General features: G+C 37.7%; 1 protein-coding gene and 1 long non-coding RNA gene across 5 annotated transcripts in view; both read right to left on the bottom strand.

Moving 5' to 3' along the window:
• Positions 1-21,978, bottom strand: part of LOC133278595 (uncharacterized) — a 398,225-nt gene that overhangs the window by 128,092 nt on the left and 248,155 nt on the right. The gene's annotated exons all lie outside the window — the stretch shown is intronic.
• The window catches only part of ESR1 (estrogen receptor 1), a 159,266-nt gene that overhangs the window by 7,325 nt on the left and 129,963 nt on the right, over positions 1-21,978 (bottom strand). For all 4 annotated transcript variants that reach the window (XM_061471533.1, XM_061471534.1, XM_061471536.1 and 1 more), the window contains 2 exons: positions 19,016-19,154; positions 4,378-4,511 (listed from right to left, as the gene is read on the bottom strand). In XM_061471533.1, the coding sequence (XP_061327517.1) occupies positions 4,378-4,511; positions 19,016-19,154 (273 nt within the window). The remainder of the gene's footprint in view (positions 1-4,377; positions 4,512-19,015; positions 19,155-21,978) is intronic.

Here is a 21,978-nt window from a genome sequence, read left to right as displayed (position 1 = left end):
CCAAGCTCTGAAGCTGAAAGCAAGCCTAAACAACCAGGTTGTTTTCCAGCTCTTTCAGTCAGTATTGTAAAATACAATGGGAGTGAGAACAGAGAAAGCACCACCCTGCAAAGAAAGAAAGTTTATTGGCCTGTGCCCCTGAATCAAAGCTGTGAATAGAACAGGGTCCCTCAGGGACTGCAGTGCTACTGTGCTAGATGTTGGCATATAGCAATATAATTTTATATGTGTCATTATACATAGTGATGTTTTTATGCGTATTACTGTAGAGGGGAACACCCTTTACATCTTTGCTGTCACAATAAACCCCCACTTAAAATATCTTTACATTTATAGTTCAGGCACACAAAGCTCTTCTGGTAACCCTGGGTTACCCTGGGCTCTTCTTCCTCTTCCACAGTGTCCCACTGCTCTCTATCTGTAGCAAGCCAAGCTGAGCTATAAGCAAATTTAGCTCTGTACCATGCACTTGTGTAACCATCCAGCCCCCAAAATAAAGAAATAAATATAAGGCACAATGTAACAGGAGATGGAAAAATCAGGAGAAAAGTCACATGGAATGATGTATTAGGAGGTCTACAGGATGCATAAAATAAGCTAAATCTTTCCAGCTCTATGGATTAACCAGCTAACCAATTCGGTAAATCAGCTGCTAACGCAGACGTGACCAACATCTTCATCTTCAGAATGAAAGCCTGTTGCTTTGCCACATAGCACCACTCCTTTCAGACAGACTCAAAACATCTAGCACCATCTTGCTCTTTCATGTTTCTAGTACTTATTTTCCAGGGGTAAGAAACAGCCCTCTATTATTGAGGTGAATGTGTTTTTCAAACATACAATTGTTGCTTTTTAGTCAAAAGATTTATTACTGCAGCTTTAGAGAGGCACCTTCTGGTTTGTTATTTAGCTAGACAATGCTGTCCTTGTTACAGACATGCTGTCGCCTTGATATCTCAGGAAAAATTTGGAAGTAGTGTAAAAGTATATTTTGCTTTATAAACAAAGCCTTCCATCTTTTCCACATGCACTGAGTGAAGCTAAAAAAATTCACTTGCATTTTTGCCCAAGACCACATGAAAAAGTAGTGTAAAAATACTAAACATCCTTGAAAGATGTTACAAAAAAAGAGAAAATAAATGTCCAACAAAAGCAATAAACAGCACTACCTCATTTGAAGAGCCTAACAGATGTCCAAGGATTTAATAAAGAAATGTTTGTGTACACTCAGTGAATTAAATCAGCACAAAGCTTCAGAATGCGAATACAGACTGCTTCTTTTAAATGAAATGCATCGTAATTAGTCCCATTTGTTTAATTAATCACTCGTTTAAATCATTTTGAGATCAACTGGTTTAATCATATGCATATATAATACAGATAGCATAAGGGCCAAAAAATTATCGTGTGTTTATCTGCTGTTTCTTTAGTAGATCTGTTTATACTTAAATGAGCAATCATAGAAAACAATCAGCTTAAGGGAGGTTTGGAGGTCGTCTAATTCAACCTCCTGATGACATAGCAGTAACTTCAGGGTTAGGTCAAGCTGCCCAGAGCTTTGTCCAGCTGAGCTTTGAGTATCTCTGAGGATGGAGATCCTACCAGATCTGGTCAACCTGTTCCAGTGCTTAACCTCTCACTGAGAAGATTTTTTGTTCTGTTCATCTAGTCAGGTTCTCCCTTGCTATGGTTTGTCTTCACTGCAGCTTGTCACTTCCTCTTGCACCTCTGAGAAGAGCTTAGCCCTGGCTTCTCCGTAACCTGTTTGTCAGCTGAGGACTGGAGTTAACCCTCTGTTAGCCTTCCCTTTTCCAGGATGAACAAACGCCAGCCTCTCCTTATACATCATGTACACTGTATGCTTCACAACACATATAGTATTTCATGTGTGTCCAACGCTTTACGTACAGAGGTTGGCTATATTCTCTGAAGAAAAGCATCTCCAGAAGACATTTTAGAGTACCTATGCCAAACAACACTTACACAACTATTACACATATCCCAAATTATGCTACTTATCTCTGTAGTGCAATCCAGCCTCCTAATTTTGGCTTCTAAAGGTCTGACAGTCAGAAACTCATGTCCACATTCCCACCATCTAGTAGTGAACTCCTCAGGCAGTTATAAAATTAGTTGGTTACAGGAATGCAAAAACTGAAATGTAAAATTGATTAGCTTTATAAATAAAGGCAATTGCAAGCAATACAGGCATATGTTCTGTGGCCATATATACATACACATTAGGTTTACAGTGTACTTAGATATACACAGTGTACTGCAATAAGTGCAGCGTGCAAGCCAGAGTAATATATGATGTTTTGCATAACAGTGGTATAAATTGCTTTCAGCGTGAATCTGTAACATCTTAACCCACCCCATGCCCTCTGATCTGCCACCATCAAGACTCTTGTAAAAATGCCAGACTTCTGAGCATCCATGAAGTTTCATTTAATATAAAAAAGAGGCCACACCCAAAATCAGATCATTTATCAGCTCATCAGATCAACTCTGACCTTCTACTGTATAGAGTACCACTGATTCCAACCTGCTGAATAAGAACATTGGAGAAATCAAGATCTGGTATCTCCTAGCCTCACTTATGTGCAGAAGGAAATATGACTGTGATTATAACTGATATCACTTGATTTTTTTTTTTTCTATAGATATCTTTTTTCCTTAGGGGAATCTTGAAACAAAAAATCCCATTAACAAAGTGAGATGTGTTTATAAAGGATATATGGTGATGCCTGGAAAAGCTTTTTCTAAATAACAGATTTAGTTTTCTGGATCGATATTAAATACAGCAGTGGTACATCTCTCAACAGCATGGCTTGAAGTCTTCGCTTTTAAGTCATGAACATCTAATGAGGTTTATTCAAAATTCAACTCTATTTTTTCTAATTTTACTTCAATGTTTATATAAATTAATTACATGTTCTATATTTATTTAAGAGGATAATTACATTTGAACATATTAGCTAAAAATTTGGAGGAGCATCCCTTTACAGGAAGAACACTTAACTCTAGGAATATTCTAATTATCAGGACAATAAAAGGAAAATAAAATGTCAAACAGTAATTACAATTTCACATCCTGGCATCCAAAATAAGAACAGCAACCCTTCATTCCTAATACGCCAGCTGCCTGCCTCAGATGTCACTTTTTGGTAATTGATGACAATCACAAGAAAACCTGAACCACATTAATATCTCATAGAACATAAATGAAATACATTTTATTTGAATTTGATTGTTTAAACACATAATTTTGCCTTTTTTTTTTTTTTTTTTTGGTAGACCACATCCAAATTTCCATAAAGGAAGAGGTGCGCGATCAATAAATCAAAGTCTGCTCTGTGTTTACAGTTAACTTGAATTTGTATTTCATGCAACTTGGGCAAGTAATCTGTTAAACCACAAGATAAAAGGGACATACAGCCCTCCACATCTGTTTTGTCTAGAGGTTGATGCTATCTACAAGTTCAAACCTACAGGAAAAGGGGAGAACGAGTGGATAAATGCTCAGTTTTGGGAAACTGGCATATTTAAGCATTAGGTAACATCTTAGCAGAAAATTGAGTCTAAAATTTTTTCTTTGGTGCCTACATTATTTAGACCTCTATCATTTCCACAAGAACACCATGGGTCTCCTTTCTGCACTTAAATTATCTGGAGTTTTTTCTCATTTCAAACAGAAGAGGATCCTCTGGTGTGTAACAGATATTTTCTGTCACATGTCTCAACTTGAATTTTCTTTTTTTCACTCATCTTGTACAGAATCAATGTCAGCTAACCTTACATATTTATATCTACACCTACACTTGCTATTTAGCCACCTATTTTTGAAGTGTACTTCAGAAGGGGACTTACAGCCCAGAAATACTTGTAAATTATAAAGGAAGTGGAAGGTGATCACATCAGGTTTAGATGCCTGTATTTTAATACACACTAAACCACTATAAATGTGGCCACATTTTTGCCATGATTTCTTCTTTGTCACTGCCAAAAGGGAGGCATAGATTTACAAGCATTACCTTTGGATTCCTTTACGTGTGTCTCCAGTTACTCGGTGTCTTGTAACCAGATCTTTAAGACCTGCCATCACCTAGTTCAAAACACTGCTCTGATCACTCCTCACATCAGCTGTACGCTGTGTATGAGCTACTTACTGCATTATGTTAGTGCATCCCGCCTATACCCACTCAAAATGTTTTCCTGATTCTATCCCTACCTGGTGGTTTTGCCTCTGTGTTGACAGCCCCACTTTCGATTGCTGCTGTCTCAAAATGAAAACGTCAGTAGTGACAACAAGCAGCATTCAACCACATGCAGGAAGCAACTGCAATTACCCAAGGCACAGCAAAGCGCACCACTTACCAGAATTGAGCAGGATGATGGACTTAAGGCACACAAATTCCTCCCCTTGAAGGTTCATCATACGAAACCGAGCAGCAGTAGCCAGCAGCATGTCAAAGATTTCCACCATGCCCTCTACACATTTCCCTTGATTCCTGTGTGAATACCATCAAGGGGGAGATATTCACAGCTTTAACCTGGTGGCAGCATGAACTTTTCATTCCCCTGGATCATTCCTCTCCAATGTGATTTCATCAGTTCACTAGCTAGTACTAGACTTAATACTCTATGCTTATTTGGTGTACGTGTGATTACAAAACCTGAGTTGTGATTACAAAAGCAGAGTTCCCAGTATCCCACATAAATTAATAAGTAAACAATATATTACCCCCCAAAATGTCAATTTCATAAACTCATCACCAAGGCATTACTGGGGTGGAAGGTATGAGATTGATTCAACCAAATATTTACATTGAGGAAAAGATTTGTTCAGAACTACATTTTTATTTCTTGTGTGCATGTGTTCTGTTAGCATTACTCTGATTCCTCTTCTAATTTTTTTTTTCCTTTAACTGAAATAGTCCAAATACTTTGCATCTCTCTCTCCCTAATGTTTTGTACTTTTTTCTACCTGGCCTTGAAAGCTGTAATGTTCCAGAATGCTTCTCCTATTTTTCTTAATGTCTCCTTAAAAAATAATCATTTTTCTGAATGTCTCCATTAAAAAAATATTTTTCAATGAAGTACTACTTTCATGAGCTCAGGAAGGACTTACGAGGCAAAAATCTTGTCTGTATGACTGAGTCTGATCAAAACTAGCATTTCATTCCACAAATCAGATAACTTTTTAGATTACAGCATTAAACAAAGCTAAACCTTATGAAATTTCAGAGTGTCCACTAGTAATGGCAATTAACCTCCTCATTTTGCTCAGAATACTAGGGATTCGTGCTCACTAAATTTCATCTGGTACACAAAACCTGAAGTTCAACAATTAATGCAGATTATTTTTTATGAAAGTTTAGCCTGCAGATTTTCTGGTCATAGCATTTTAGACTATTTATATTGCTGCCTTTTACCAAAACCTACCTATGTAGTTTTCCTTTTATTAGGACTTCCTAAGTGAAATCTTATCATGCAAGACAATCTGATCACTTAGAGTGCTGTTTAAAGATATATTATTTTTTAGCTATACCTTTTATGAAATTTTGAAAATCATTGCTATAGGAAAATGCAAAAGAAATTTCAAATTATCAGATAGCTATTCCACTATAATTTGTAACACAAATGCAGACTGAGCATCTCCTAGTCTCACACTGACTACCAGCATAGACACACCTGCCTAAGTCCTGGTATACCACACTGTTGAGACTCTGTAGCAGTGGCAAAGCAGTCATCTTCCTTTCTGACTACACCCTGAGAAAATTCTTTGCACTTCTCAATCACTAAATGCACTTTTCAAAACTAAAAATGAGTCAGAGAAGAAAAGAGGGTGTCTGTGAGCACTTGTGCGCCAATCTTCTTTCAAGTTCAAATCCTTATTCAGCCTCTTTCAGTGCTTGAAATTAAATCTCTATCTCCCTTATCCCAGAGCAGTGCCTATAAGCCAGTGATTTTGGCATATGACAGAAGGTATTTCACCTGTTTTCAGAGATACTTAAACAAAGAGGAACAATATCGAGAAAACAAAATGAGAGATACACCCTTAAAAAAGCCAGTAGGGTGTTGGTTAAAATACAGTTGCATTTGAAAATGCAGGGTCTCAAGCAAGATTTCCAATTGTTGTTACAACAGCATATGTCCTCTGAGTTTTCTGTGAGAAAGAGATAATCCAGCCTTGGAAATGGAAATAGTACATAAGTATCTTTAATAAGGAGGATGGGTTGTTCCTTGCCTTAGATCCCTACGGGTTACCAGGCAGCTGCCTGCTGAGCTCTCCTGAAGTGCCTCACTTAATGCCCCATTAAAGCTTAGTTTAAGGATTTAGAATTTTAGAATTACGCAGAAATGAAAAGTTTCAATGAATAATATGGCAAGTAGCCTACATTAAGAAAACCCTACATTTTCATGTCTGGTTAAGACACTTACTTGCTTCCTAAGAACCATCAAACCACTGTCAGCCAATATTCACAACAGTTCAAACTACTATATAGTCTGAACAAATTGCAAAGTTTGCATAGCTAAGACCACAATTTAAAAAAGAAATAATAAGTTATTTGTAAAATGAGACCTTTTCAAAAGTCTAATGGTGACTCATAGGCTGGAAAAGATATTTTGACAGAAAGTAAGAATTATACCCAACTTGTTACAAAAATGGTTCAATGGACTGTAATTTAGCAGATCAATATTCCAATCAAGATCCTCTTGTTGACAAGCACAACTTCTGGACAAAAATCTGTAGTCCTCCAACACATAGGTCATACACCTGAGTCTCCATGTGCATCTATTTCCCACCAACTGAGCTCATATGGTAGATGAGAAATAAAAATGATAAAATTTAAGAGAATCTAAATACTTCCTAACCTCATTTGCTTTGCTTTCCACTGTGTGTGAAATACCAGGGTACTGTATAAGAAAAAGAAGAGTATTTCTTTAGGTAGATCTAAGAACCTTAGCTAAATTTAAATACCTAGCTTTGGTATTCCTGTGTGCAAGCAACAATTAAGAAATTCCTGTTTTATTTTCAAAGTTACACAGCAGATCCTGCTCCATTAAAATCGATAGGAACTGCAGGAGCTTAGTATCTTTGAAATAGTGGCTTCTAACCAATTTTTTTATATATATATTTAGGCTACGATACTGGTTTTCCTTGTTAACCAACAAAAACTATCTGAAATGGCAATCTCTAGTTTTCCTAAATTGCCTTCTAACTTTCTAACATGGGCTGACAGAATTATTACATCTTCATAGCTGTATGCCCAGTCGATAGGAAGGCCTCAATAACTTTCCTGGAGGACAAATTAAGCAATAGATTTGAAAATTATCCTTATCCCACCATTGCACTGTTGTCTTTGTGCACTCTCAGCTAACCGAAAATGAAACAATAAAAGCTCATTTACTGCAAAGCTTCAGAGTGAATTCTCAAAAGGGTCCTTAACACTTGGCTGTTGGAATATGTCCAGGAAAGTTAAAGCATGTGAATGAATGTCTTCAATTACTGCATAAAAGTACTACATGTATTAACTTCAGTAAGTCTACAGAATCACAGCATCGTCAAGGCTGGAAGGTAACCCAAGCTGCCTTTAGTGCAACCTCCATTCAAAGCAGAATTAGCTCAATCAAGGCTTTATGCAAGTCTGGTCTTGAAAACCTCCAAGGATGGAGATTGCACAGCCTCTTTCAGCTTAATTATTTTCAACATCATGTGTTTTTTTCTTCCCTATATCCAGTAAGAACCTCCGTTGTTTCAATTTATGTCTCCTGTTTCTCAGTCTTCCATTGTGCATCTTAATAAAGAACTTTGATTACCTCCTGTAGATTTTAGATTAGGCATGCTCAAAAGCCATCTCTTCCCTAAACTGTTGCTCAAGCTGAACAAATCCACTTCTTTCAGCCACAGGGCATGTGCTCCTAGCTTGGTGTCTCTCCACTAGGTTTACTGGAGTTTATTAATAGCTTTCCTGCAGGGAGGGGTGCAAAGCTGAATGTGGTATTCCAGATACGGTCTAATGACTACAAAATAAAAGCAGAATAATCAATTCCCTTGCTTTACTGCCTACGCTACCACTAATATAGCCCCAGGTACTGTTGGACTTCATTGCTGCCATTCTCAGTACTGGTGCATGCACGGATTGCTGTTCACCAGCACTCCAGGTCCTTTTCATGTAGAACTGTTCCCCAGCTATTCATGTCCCAGCTTTAACAGTAGCAGTGGGTTAAGTCTATTTACAGGTAAAGGTTCATTTCTTCTGCCTGAATTACATGAGATTCCTATCAGGCCATTCCCCCAGCCTGTCTAGGTCTATCTGTGTGGCATCTTTGCCCTTGAGCCCATCAACTGCAGCCCCTATTTTGGTGTCATCTGCAGATTCGAAGGCAGTGCATTTCATCTCCTCTTCCTGGTCATTGATAAAGTTTCCAGATTTCAGAGAGTAGAAACAGATGCACCCATCAAACCAAATCCTGGCAGTGTATTTGTTGTCTCTCTGGCTTCTTTGATCATGGTATTTCATTTGATAATGAGGCATTGCAAAGAACGAATGGTACCCACCAGACTGGGAGAGGGAAGGTCATCTTAACAAATCGTAACTTGGTGACAAAGCCTCTAAACAAGGCTTGTTTAGATGTGTTCTTAATCATAAAAGTAGGTTAGGAAACAGTGAAGGTAGGATTGAGAGAAAGCTGCCGGGAGAACTTTCACATCTTCAGTTAGAAGGGAGTGTTGTTACAAACTGTCTGACCAAGAGTATAAAGTGGATATGTCTTTCTAGCAATAACTTATTATTAATTATTATTATTATTATTATATTCTATAATATAAATAGAAGTCTCCCAATCACTGGTCTATAGTCTTGCGGAGGATATTTGCATAGATAGACTGCAATCATTGGCTGGAAGGTCAACATAGCATTGTGCAAGTAATTCAGGAGTTTCTGAACTGTGTTGATGATGACTTCCCAATGCAAACAGCACAGTGGCCAACCAAGGGCAATGCTCTATTGACCCACTCCTCACAAGCAATGAGAAATTGCTGGTGAATGTGGCCACAGATAGGAAATTTGGCTGTAGCAACCATGAGATGTGATTGAACTCAGGATCTAGATTTAGACTTGAAATGCAAACAGCAGAACTATAACTCTGGGTTTCAGAAGAACAGACTGCAGTTTATATAGGGATTTTTTTTTGCAGAATATTCTTGGAGGCATGATGGAGAAAAGTGTCAAGCTAAGTAGCAATATTTTAAGGAAAACTTCAGAGAGCTCAGGAACAAGCTCATCCCATCATAGAGGAAGACAAGCTATTTCAACAGGAGATCCACTTGGCTAAACAAAGAGTCCCTTATTGAACTAAAAGGCAGAATAACATATAAGAAATATAAATAAAAGCAGGCATCAAAGGAGGAATACCAAAACACTGTGAATGTTTGCCTGAAACTAAGGAGGGCCGCAGGGGGTATTAAGAAGGGATTTTACAAGTTTGACAGGAACAAATGTAATTTCAGTTGATGAATGGGGGAGAAAGCCTGGTGACTGACTATATAGAATAGACTGAAACATGCAATAGCTATTCTTTTGTGTGTGTGTGTTTCAGATTTCACTGGCAAAACCATCAGAAGCATATTGACAGGTTAGGGAATTAGAGAATCAGTAATTATTCCGAAGAATAATTCCAGACTTCGAAGCCAAATGGGTTTCATTTCAGCTGGTCAACGTATCCATTGGGCTAGTACCTATCACATAAAAAAAAAATCATAGAGATTGAAAGAGGTCCCTGACAAATAGTAGAAGGATAACTCAACTTTGAGAAAATCACAGAGGATCTAGTAAACCAGATTGTGCTTGACCAATCTGATTTGCTCTATGATGAAATAGTTAAATGATCAGTGGGAAGATGATTGATGCAGTATAAATAAACTGTAGTAAGGCTTTTGGTTTAAAGCATTCTAATCATATGTTAAGCCATGGAAGTACAGGCTGAGCAGACAGACATGAGAGGAAAACAGGCTGGATGACCAGACACTAAGTGTAGTTGTAATGACAACACCTATTTTTTGGTAGGTAGTAAGTACTCCACAGACTGACTCTGGAGCCAGTGCTGTTTAATATATTTCTCAATAATCTGGATAATGATAAAAGGTTGATCTTCAATTTGTGGATGATACTAAATTGGTGCTTGGTTGATAGACTATGTAGCACAACCTCAGTGCTAGAGGGATCTTGGAGGAGTGGGCCAACAGAAACCTCATGAAGTTCGACAAAGAGAATCACAACATTCTGTACCTAGGGCCGAGCAGCAGCTCTCCTTGAAAATGGGAACCAAATAAAATATAAACCAACAGCATTCTGTCTTTGTGGATAAGGTAAACTGCATGCAAATTATGTTAGGAAGAATGTGGCTGGAAGAACAAGAGAAATTATATTTCCTCCACCTCTGCTTGGTCCTGCTGAGACTATGCAGACTATGAGGGCCCAGTTTCAGGCCCCTCAGCTCAAGAACTATGTTAGATGTCTCCTTGTGTTGTGGAGATGACCAGGGGCATGCAGCATGTGGCCTGCAAGAAGGGATGAGTGACTGGATCTGTTTGGTCTGATGAGAAGAAAGCAAAATATGTAGGGGAGGGGACAGTCAAAACTGCTTGAATAGGCATTACAAACAGCTTATAACAGAGTCTTATCAGGAGCAGTAAGTGTTAAATCAAAAGGCAACTGCTATAAGCTACAGCTTGAAAGGTTTGGGCTGGATTGTAGGAGTGGAGTGCAACCCTGAAAAAACTACCAAAAGAGGATGTGTCTTCTCTGCTCTTAGTGACTTTCAAGAAAGCTAGGCAAAGACACAGCTGGCTAAGATGGTGTTGACAGTGGTCTTGCTTCAAGAAGCAGGTTTGGACTAGATGATCGGCAACAAAAATTTTGTGTCTACAGTAAATTGCTGAAGAGTTCCTGAAAGAGTTTAGTTTCAGAGGGTACCATTAGAGGCAAGGATTTATTACTGGTGTACAGCTTTTTAAACAAGAACCCAAACATTCAGTCAGCATCTGAGTAAAGAATAAAAGCAATCCTTAAATCATACAAATAAGGGTTTATGTACTAATGCACTCGTAAAAAACAACAACTCCTCCCCCCTGCCACCAATATTACAGTATTTTGGCTTCATTTTATGCATAAATTTGCACAGAATATAGAACATAGAAGAAAAATAAGATGCAAATGTTAACCCAGCTTTCTCATAGCTCAAAATCACTTCAGTTTAAGCCTAGATTGCATTTTGAAGAAAGGTTTGGAATGAGTACAAACCTTTTCATTTATTGTAGTCTATTCATTCTTAGTGCATATCTTCCCAGTATTTTATCCTCCCTACATCTTATTTACATATTTCTATTATATTTGGTTAGATTTACTTCTATTTCATTAATTTATTCTGTCATGGCATAGACAAGAAAGAATGTCTATCTGCCCAGAGATAAGGAAAGAAATTCAGAGGGAGGAAACCTAAAGTGAGAGTATCTGCATTTTTCAGGAAGTTTCCTTCAAGTATCAAATTTGCTTTTTTATTCTTTTTTTTCTTTTTTTTTTTTGGAGGTATGGGGTGTAGTTCACCAAAATCCTTTTCAGTTGATTTACAGCACTTTTACTGTATTTCTTGTTGTTTAAACAAATGCAATATTTTTGGCTACTTACTAAAAAATATGTGCCATTAGTGTCAACACATGAATCACAGTCTGAGAATCAATCACAGCTGTGCAATTGGAGAAGTACTGGACTGGAATTAGCATAATTCAACATGGAATCAGGCTTTTTTCCCTTCAAGAGTTTCTTGAAACTGACATTTGCCAAATAAGAAGTAAAACTGAAATACGAGTTCCAAAAATAATTTTGAGGGAAGAAAAGAGGCAGGAGCAGAAGGAATCCCTAAGAGAAGCACTCTGTTTTCCTCCACTGAGCTGGACAGTTTTGTTTATACACTTTCATACAACCAGCCCCTTGAGTTACTGCTGTTGGCATTATTATTCCCCAAAACAGGTGGAAAAAAGTGGTTGCCCACACACAGCAGCAGTTTTCACCCAGCACAGCTCTCTCTTCTACATCAGCAAAGCAACAATCAGGATTGAACCTTAGACTCATACAGGAAATTCCTACCTCTTCCAGTACTGACAAAATCTCCAGCCTGTCATCCTCTGAGGTTTGTTAATTATTTCTTCCATCCCTTTTGGCTTCTACTTGAGCCACCTCGGAACCAAAAGTCTAAGTGTCTCTCTGACTAGATCAACAGAAAATCATCTACCTAGCCAAACAAAGGAAGATATGCTATATATTTCATAGAATCATAGAATGGTTTGGGTTGGAAGGGGCCTTAAAAGATCATCTAGCTCCTACCCCCCTGCCATGGGCAGGGACACCTTCCACTAGACCAGGTTTCTCACTCATTTCAAAAGCAATCAGACCTGAAACATAGTCAATTAACTATTAAGTACTTTTTTAATTATTTTTCATTAGTATAATATTATGTGAGATGGAGCCACAAATGTCAGATAGGAAAAATCTCTCAAATGCTGTTGTAATAATTCTAACAAAACTGATCTATTTTTTGGTTGCATTTGAGACATTTAGATTACAGATTTATTATGAAGGCTCTCCATTTGGGAATAATAAAATTGCAATAATGGGCTGAAAAAAATGTTATTCTTGTTGACAGGTAGGCCTTTTTCAGTTTAATTTAGTCTGAATCACCTTAGAGCCAAAAATGTTTCAAAATTCTCTTCATACCAGAAATGCAAAGAAAGTTTAATTTTGGGCAAAGAAAATTTAATTTTGGAAACATCAGGATCACAATTCAACATGATCTAGAATTGAGGCCTGAGCTTCCAAGGTCAGAGTGACTAGATGAACCAGAAATCTTAGAACTTGTGTAGGAGCCATCTTGTATTCAGAAATTATTTCATTCTCACTGAAAACTTCTGTTCTGTGCCTACAGACCCACCCAGGAAACCTCTTTTGCTGAACGCTGAAAATTGGGAAGATCATAATGAGAGGGGCTTTTCTTTTATTTTTCATTTGTTTTGGGTTTTTTTTTTTAAGAGTTACTAATTTTGATCATTAAGCAGCAACCCCTCAGACTCTAGAAGGGTACTTTTATTTACATTTAGTTGTTTGAATTACAAAATTGGTTAGTCTTTGAATTTTGCTCCAAGGCACAGTAAAGACAGATTTACAATTAACAGAAATTACCTGTGTGCATTATTTAGGAAGTATAATTCTGTCTCTTATAATTTATTTGTTTTCATTCTGTGGGGTCTGCAATATAATAATGCACCTCAAAATCCAGCATAAAGTGAAAAATGAAAGAGAAATTAAATTATTTCAAAAGATTCCTTAACCTTTTGCAAATTGGTCTGCTTAGCTCTATCAGGTAAGTAGTCTGATGACAAGATGATTTTTTGAGTTGGGTTTTTGGCACAGAATCTATTACTATTAAAGATAGGATGAAAATTAAATGTACAATTGTTTTTCAAATTTAAATTGAAGTGCAAATTTGGATATAGCTGTTGACAGGACTATGGGCTTTTCCCCTTTGAAATAAATAAGAGCAGCCGGTCACAAATGAAGCATTCTGAATCAAGTATCTGTGACCACTTTGCTTCCATTTTTCTAATAACTCAGTGGTAATTAATGCATCCACAATTACTCTGTACCAAAAAACTGTCATGCATTTACTCAAGTGACAGACAGGTGTGATGTCCTCAGGCATTTGGAACATTTTACAAGGTGAGTGACTAGTAAAACACGCTCAGAGTTCATCCTGAAACTTTTCTATGTATCTAATCTTCTGTCTGTCAAAACACTGGAAAGCACTATTTCCACAGAAAACCTGAAGGATTCCTTTTAGATGTGGTGAGAAACTTTGAGACCAAAGCCATGAAAGCAGTAAATTATTCAGCTGCCCAGTCATACAGTGAATGCTCTAAGTCTTTATCCTACTCATGCTAGCTGAAGGAGATTCATAGCTTTCTGCATTACTTCGTATGAAAGTCAGGTAAGGGAAAATTCTTCATTCTTCATCTGAAAGATAAAGCTCTTCGTAAGAGACAGTAAACTAGAGGTTAAACAAAAAAAAAAACCCATAAACCTGACAACAGATTAGATTTCTCCATAGAAAGAAGGAAATAATATAGTAAAAACAGGGAAATACTGACTATACTTAACTGAAATTTTCTTGCACTGTTTTATTTTTGTTGCTGGACTTTTTTTGCAATCAGGATAAGAAAATAACGTAACATGAGAATGACCATACTGGCTCATATTAAAGGTATATTTAGCTCTAGGCTAAGAGTATAGGCATTTGGATCTGCTGATTTCAAGTGATTGCCTCTAGTACTAGATTGGAAGAGATATTAATTTGTGGATTACCATACATTGGATTGTGTGGATTCTCAATGAGTTTGTGACTTTATGCAGTTCCTATCCTCTCTACTTTGTTTCCCGTCTTCTGCTGAGCATCACAGGCAGAAAAGCCAGTCTATTTAGTTAGTCCTTGTACTCTCTTTCTTTGATTGCTTATGCAACCCATCGGATACCTTTCCTGTTTTTTCAATATTCCTGTTAAGATAAGGAAAATCAGAAACGCATGGTGTTCCAAGCATAGATGGAGCACAGATTTAAACAGGGGAATAACAATGATCTGCACTTTCTTTTCCCTGTTGCAATAATTCCTGGGGTTGAGAAAGTTGCAGTCTATTCACTTTTTGACTGCTGGAGACCAAAGAACTGCTGATTCCATAGAACTGACTACCGTAAAGTGACACAGAAAGATAATGCAGAATGCAGGTTATGAAGATTATGATTATTCTTCTGTATGAAACTGTACACATTTGCCTACATACAATTTGTACCTTGTTTAATACTTTTTGGAAATCCAACAAGTTCTCCCCCATTCACTTGCTTGTTAATTCTTCAAAGATCTCCAATGTATTCATGATGCATGGCTTTCCCTTGCAAAATGCATTAGGACTCTCTGCCATTATATCATGTTTATTCACACCTCAACCTTTCTTCTTTAGATGGTATCTCATCAGTTTCCTTACGATCGTCACCAGGCTTACTGGACAGGGGTTTCTCCCACCTCTTTTTAAATGCAGCCCTGTGTTTCCCATTTTGCTGATACTGAGGATGTTTCAGATGAGAAGTCATCCACCTCAAGTCATCAATTCAGCTACTTCTACCATGAGTTTCTTTACAGTTATGTTTCAAACCTTCAAGTAACCTCTGATCAGCATGATACATGAATGCAACAAATCCTCTTAAAATGTAATAAAATAGGGCTTTCTTATTCATGAAGAAACATTACATTTTCTTCAAGATTATAAACAGCCTATTGTCAGGCCTGACAAATTTCAGCCTTGCTCTAATGACATTTTTAAAGCCTAGTTTCTTGGGACTGCTCCAGACAGGAAACATCTGGTTTGTCCCGTTAGAAACGTAAGCCTTTACTTCTTCTTATACAAGACAGCAATTTTCAAAAATGGCATACGAAAGATTTGCATTTAGCCTGGGCTTGCTTTCATTGTGTCAAGTACTGTACCTTAATTGCAAGTACTGTGAGTGTGCCATTGTATTTCCTGATTGGGCCTATTTTCTAATTTATAATTATTGTCATTTGAAGTTATTTAATAGCATCATTTATACACTATAAAAAATGTACCAGTTATATGTAATTGGCAGACTGTTAAAGGTCTTGATTTTGAACAAGACTCAAGTGCTTCTGTAGAGTGAGAACAGAATAAGAAAGGGTGCATTACCTCACAAAATACCCTATCTAATTACAAGGCAGCGTGGGAATAGAAAGGGATAATGCGATGATATTCATCCATACAGAATGATATTAGTCTACACATACTGGCAACTTAATTGTTGTATAATCTTTTTTATAAGCAAACCAAAATTTTAAGAGGGAACTTAAAATTAATAACAAAGGGCTGCTTTACAGATATTTTCAAGGAGCCTTCCAAGTGTGAAATGTTACATAGGAAAATTATAGAGGTATTTATCTGAAAATGTAATAAATAGATGCTCACAGAATAATACAGTCTCTAAAAGATCATCAGAGACAAGACAAGCTCATGTTTAATATGATCGTAGTAGACGGAATGAGCCAGGAGAAAAATCAGATTTATTCAAAAGAAGAGCAAAGTTGGAATGTTATTTCTATGACATTTCAGAAAGATATGAACAAGAAAAGACAGTATTTATTTAGCCAAAAGGTAAAAAAGTTGCACAATAAAACTTGATATGACCTGAGCTTTATGCATGGATGTATACAAAGGACCATTTACCTCCAAGTTTCTAAACAGAAAGAATTTGTTAGAGACAAGAGAAACCCTAACATGAAAAATGAAAGGGATGTGCAAATCAGAGAAGATGTCTGCCTCAGAATGAACACAGAGAGCTAAAGGCATACACAAAACTTGGTAAAGCTCCATATTAACAATACTGAACTTGTAAAAAGTCCAGAAAAACATAGGTTAGAGACAGATAAGGGTTTTACCATGTGTTGTTGGTGACTCTGGATTATAAACAGTAACTAAATGAATATATGCAGATGCTGTTAACCCTAAAGATCAGGTAACAGGGAAAGTGTGATGGGGATTCAGGACAGAGTGCTGTGGATGAAAACACTGAAAAAAGAGTACCCTATAAAGAACATGCTGAAGGGTAAGGAGAGAACAGATGAAAGGAAATTAAGCTACAGCATCCATCTTTTCCTTTATTTTAGCCAATCAATCAGATGCTTTCATTATTTAGATCAACAATAATTTGCACTCTTGTGGTATTTGCCCCAAAACTTGATGCAGTAGAAGGACTCCATTGAGTCAAACAGGCTTTGTATCAGTCTCTGACCTGCTCTCTCAAATCTGACAAACATACTTTTGCCCTTTTTTGAAAGGCAACTTGCTGAAATCAAATTAGCATATTAAACTATTGTTAGCACTAATTAAGTAGTAAATCAACAGTTAACTAAGTAGCGTATCAGTGATTCCCAGGGTCAAGTATTTTATTAATTTAATTTCAGTAAATGACCCTACCAAGTAGAGTGAAGCATGTATATAGTGCCTTAGGAACATATTTCTTGTCACTTGAAAATGAGAAGATGCAACAGATCTACATTTTTAGAAAGTTTGAAAAGTTTGAAAGTCAGAAAACAGAGTCTGATTTGATTATTAAGTTAATTGATTTTTAAGCCCTAAAGTAATATGCAGTTCCAGTTGCATGCAATTGTTTTATAAAATCCATCGGAGTTGGCTTATCTGTGTGAATCAAGTGCACAAACTCCATTATTCAGAACGTGGAGAGTTTTAGTTGAGGAAGACCAAAGTTTCCAATGTTTCCCTAGCTTTTTTTTCTCAGCTATGAGGAGGAAAAATGTTACTCTGACTCTGCTCTTCAGTTTCAATTTTTTCTCAAAACCTGTACCATGGAATGTGGAAAAGATGGATTGGTCTTTGGAATCCATATTACAATTTACAGTAGTTTTCAATAATATGCTATGCTTAATTTTCTACAGTTTAAATTTTACTTCTTATGTACACTAAGAAATAATTTTAAAGCTGTTGTGTTTCCTTCAGAAGAGTATACTTACATTTAGGCAAGCAAATATGTTCTGTATACAAAATGAGAATGTGTTTTATACATATCTAGCTCCATAGCTCACAGGTCAGTGGAATAGGGTTTTTTCTAAGGCAATAAATATAAATACTTCCCTATTCTTATGAAATATTATATTTTATACTGTTAGGCATTATCACTGGTATTTTACTAAAATCACAGAATTCCTGAGATTGGAAGGGACCACCAGGGGTCAGCTAGTCCATTCATTCACTCACTCACCGGCTAATGTTTGCAGTAGCTGAAGGCCCTGCCCTTGACTTTCTGTTGCCATCTGTCTGCTGCAGCTCACTGCTTCTGCATCTGGTGATAAGAAGCTTGCTCAGCTCATAGCTGCCTCATCATATACCCTATCTCCTCAGCTCTTTCTCTACCTTCTGTTTAGACCAAGATGCCAAACTCTGCACTGAAGTGACCAGTGTGCATACGTAAACTCTCTCCTGCCAGCTCTGCTAGGTGGGTGATAGTCGTCAACTAAAGAGGACTACAAATAGAAAGGATTAATGTATCCTAACTAACTTTGCCTGGATTTGCCACAGTCATTTGCCAAAAAACCTGATTACTGGTTGTTCTCTTTTAACACTCTTGTCCAAGGCTGAAATTTTTCATGACTGGAAAAAAAAGAGAAGTCAACTTTGCATTAAGATAGTTAGAATATATGCTCTATATCTATCAATCTTTCTGCTTTTATTTGTGAGGACTTTCAGCTAAAATCCAGGATACTGTTTTATGGCAGAGATGCATATTTTTCTCTCTCACTTAGAAGCACTAACAACATATTAGCGTGACTGACTAAAAAAGGCTCAGGGCAGCAAGCAGGTGTGTATTACACACATGACTCCAGTTTTCAGGAGGAAAAAGAAAGAATAAAATCTTCATGTACTCTCTACAAATAATTAAGATCGCAATTGAGACTACCATGATTTTCTTCCAACATTTTGGATGGCTGCTTGGATAAACCCATTATAACTAAGAATAAGTAGGAGTATTTTAGGTAAGCAGAAATAATTACCTGAATTAAAGTGATTAGAGTTCAGTTTTTAATTTTAATTTCATTTAGTTTTACAACAAGCGGTACAGATTACAAGAGAAATTTTCTGCTGCCTTTGAAAGTGCTTCCAGCAGCAGCTGAAGTTTGGATGAGTTACTTGTCTAATAAATTACCGGCATCATATTTAAGAGCATTTCTAGGTTTTTTAGAGTTCCTTTTCCAGTCTCACCTACTATAACCCTGCTTAACCTACAGAATACTTTCAAATTGTGGGATCAGTAAAATGACTATGAGTTAAAATTGCAGTAGAAATTGGTTAACTTGAATAATTCATAGCAACATGCAGACTGACCTGTCCAGTAATAGGTTAGGTGCAAATAAAAGCTTTCCTGGATGTTCCATGGAGCGCCAGACTAAGCCAATCATCAGTATCTCTAACCAGGCACATTCCAGTAGATGGACCTGATCATGGAGTGTTAAATCCACAAATCCTGAAAGAACAAACAGGAGACAGTGAAAACACTCCGACTTTATAAGAGGAACAATATTATTCAGAAAATCAGGTTTACAAGTGCGTTGAAGATGGATAACCAAAAGGAAAAAGCAGTGAAACAGACATTTATTTTCTTTATATTTTGGGTTGGGTTTTGTTTATCATTAGGTCCACTGTAGCTTCATCCTACAGAACAACTAGCATTTTTTAACCCCCTGGATGTGTGCTGGCTGTACTCCTGTACATACCTTTAAAGTTCAATGTGCTATGAAATACATTTCTCAAATAACAAAGAGGAATAGAAGGAAACTAAGCTTCCCTAAGGGGAAACGCTTTACCAGGGGAAAATCCTGCCTCACCAATTTGGTGGCCTTCTATGATGGGTCTACGAAACTGATGGACGGAGTAGAGCAGCTGATGTCATCTACCTGGACTTGTGCAAAGCGTTTGACACTGTCCCGCATGACATCCTTGTCTCTAAATTGGAGCGACATCAATTTGATGAATGGACCACTCGGTGGACAAAGAACTGGCTGGATGGCTGCACACAAAGAGTTGTGGACAACGGCTCAATGTCCAGCTGGAGACCAGTAATGGGTGGTGTCTCTGAGGGATCAGTGTTGGGACCGGTCTTGTTCAACATCTTTGTCAGTGACATGGACAGTGGGATTGAGTGTGCCCTCAGCAAGTTTATCGATGACTCTGAGCTGTGTGGTTCAGTCAATATGCTGGAGGGAAGGGATGCCATCCAGAGGGACCTTGACACACTTGTGAGGTGGGCTGATGCCAGCCTCATGAAGTTTAACAATGACAAGTGCAAGGTCCTACACCTGGGTCGGAGCAATCCCAGGCACAGCTACAGGCTGGGCAGAGAAGAGATTCAGAGCAGCCCTGTGGAGAAGGACTTGGGGGTGTTGGTTGATGAGAAAATGAACATGAGCCTCCTTCAGTGTGCGCTCGCAGCCCAGAAAGCCAACTGTATCCTGGGCTGCATCAAAAGGAGCGTGACCAGCAGGTCGAAGGAGGTGATCCTGCCCATCTACTCTGCTCTCATGAGACCCCACTTGGAGTATTGTGTGTGGTTCTGGTGTCCTCAACATAAAAAGGACATAGAACTGTTGGAACAAGTCCAGAGAAGGGCCACGAGAATGATCAGGGGACTGGAGCACCTCCTTATGAAGATAGGCTGAAAAAATTGGGGCTGTTCAGCCTGGAGAAGAGAAGGCTGCGTGGAGACCTCATAGCAGCCTTCCAGTATCTGAAGGCGGCCTACAGAGATGCTGGGGAGGGACTCTTCCTTAGGGACTGCAGTGATAAGACAAGGGGTGACGGGTTAAAACTTAAACAGGGTAAGTTTAGATTGGATATAAGGAAGAAGTTCTTTACTGTAAGGGTGGCGAGGCACTGGAATGGTTTGCCCAGGGAAGTTGTGAATGCTCCCTCCCTCGTGGTGTTCAAGGCCAGGTTAGACAGAGCCTTGGGTAACATGGATTAGTGTGAGGTGTCCCTGCCCATGGCAGGGGGGTTGGAACTGGATGATCTTAAGGTCCTTTCCAACCCTAACTATTCTATGATTCTATGAAACAAAATATAGTTCAAGATAAATTATAAAATATTATGTTCTGTAAAAGTTGTTGATATAATAATTTTTTTATTAAAACATCTGAGAGAGCTGATCAGTCTATTCATAAGAAACCATTCAGAAAAAAAGAAACTGTTCTGGCAAGTCTGAAATAAAACTCATCTACCAATCATTAGGAGTGCAATACCTGCTGTTTTTATGAAAGTGATAAATATTGGGCAGGACAAGTGTCGTCTTTTCCTGTGTTTTGCCATTGTTACTAAGTGCAAAAATTACTTTCAGACTTCACAGGCGGATGGAATAGCATCTGCCTGAATTACAAAACAGCTTGAAACAACAGAGCTGAAACCTAAAAGAGCAGCATTCTTAACTACAAAGCACTGATCACAACACTCAAGAATGAAATTGGCAGAAAGGAACTGCTGTCTGTATATGGAGTACAAACTAAATACCATGTATTCCATTAAGCATTGCCTTAGTATGCCGACACATACCAATAATGCTTTTATCTGAGCTTGAAGCACACCAGTGAAGGGACACAAGTCACCCTGTGGTGTCTGAAGTCTGCAATCAGTGAATTATTAGTCAGCTATATTGCCATCATCTCATGTGGTTGCACTCTAGTCTTCAGCAGATTGGTTTGACTGTTGAAGAAAAGCTGAGCTTGTTACAACCGTGGCAATTCACTTTCCTGTAAAACTGTCCATTCTTCTATAGTATTCTGGATGCCAAAATGCTTTGCTTTGTTCTCCACACTGTCTTGGCATCTATTCTCAAATCCCTTTTAAGCCCTACCTTTCTATTAACTTTATTTTTCCCCATCACACATGAAATTTCAGATTGCACTGAGGCTAAGCAATCTCTACAAAAACTAAAGAAAGATAGTAAAAAAGAAAGCTAATAAATTACTTCACTAGAATTGTAGAGGAGGGATATTTTGTCGGCCTGCTCTGAGAATAGAAATATACTGCTCAAAAACACTGACATCTTTTAAAGTACATGAACATAAATATTTTGCATTAAAAATTCCTAAAAGGATTGGCCAAAAATATTATTGCTGTCTGGAACATTAACTCTGATTTCAGAGAAGCTAAGGTAGTCGCAAAAAACTAGGATGAAAAAGAAAACTGATTGTGAGTTCATAGTTTATAGCATTAAATACTCTAGCAGCCTGACATTTGCTTTAGATTCTATAACAAAACAGCTAAACCAAATCTTGATTAATGCAGGTTAAAAAGTC

Source organism: Pezoporus flaviventris, unplaced genomic scaffold (genome assembly GCF_033815535.1).
Source record: "Pezoporus flaviventris isolate CSIRO_AGI_PZ_B2104156 unplaced genomic scaffold, CSIRO_AGI_Pfla_v1 ptg000066l, whole genome shotgun sequence".
Taxonomy (NCBI): domain Eukaryota; kingdom Metazoa; phylum Chordata; class Aves; order Psittaciformes; family Psittacidae; genus Pezoporus; species Pezoporus flaviventris.
This window is presented reverse-complemented; position numbering and strand designations above follow the sequence as displayed.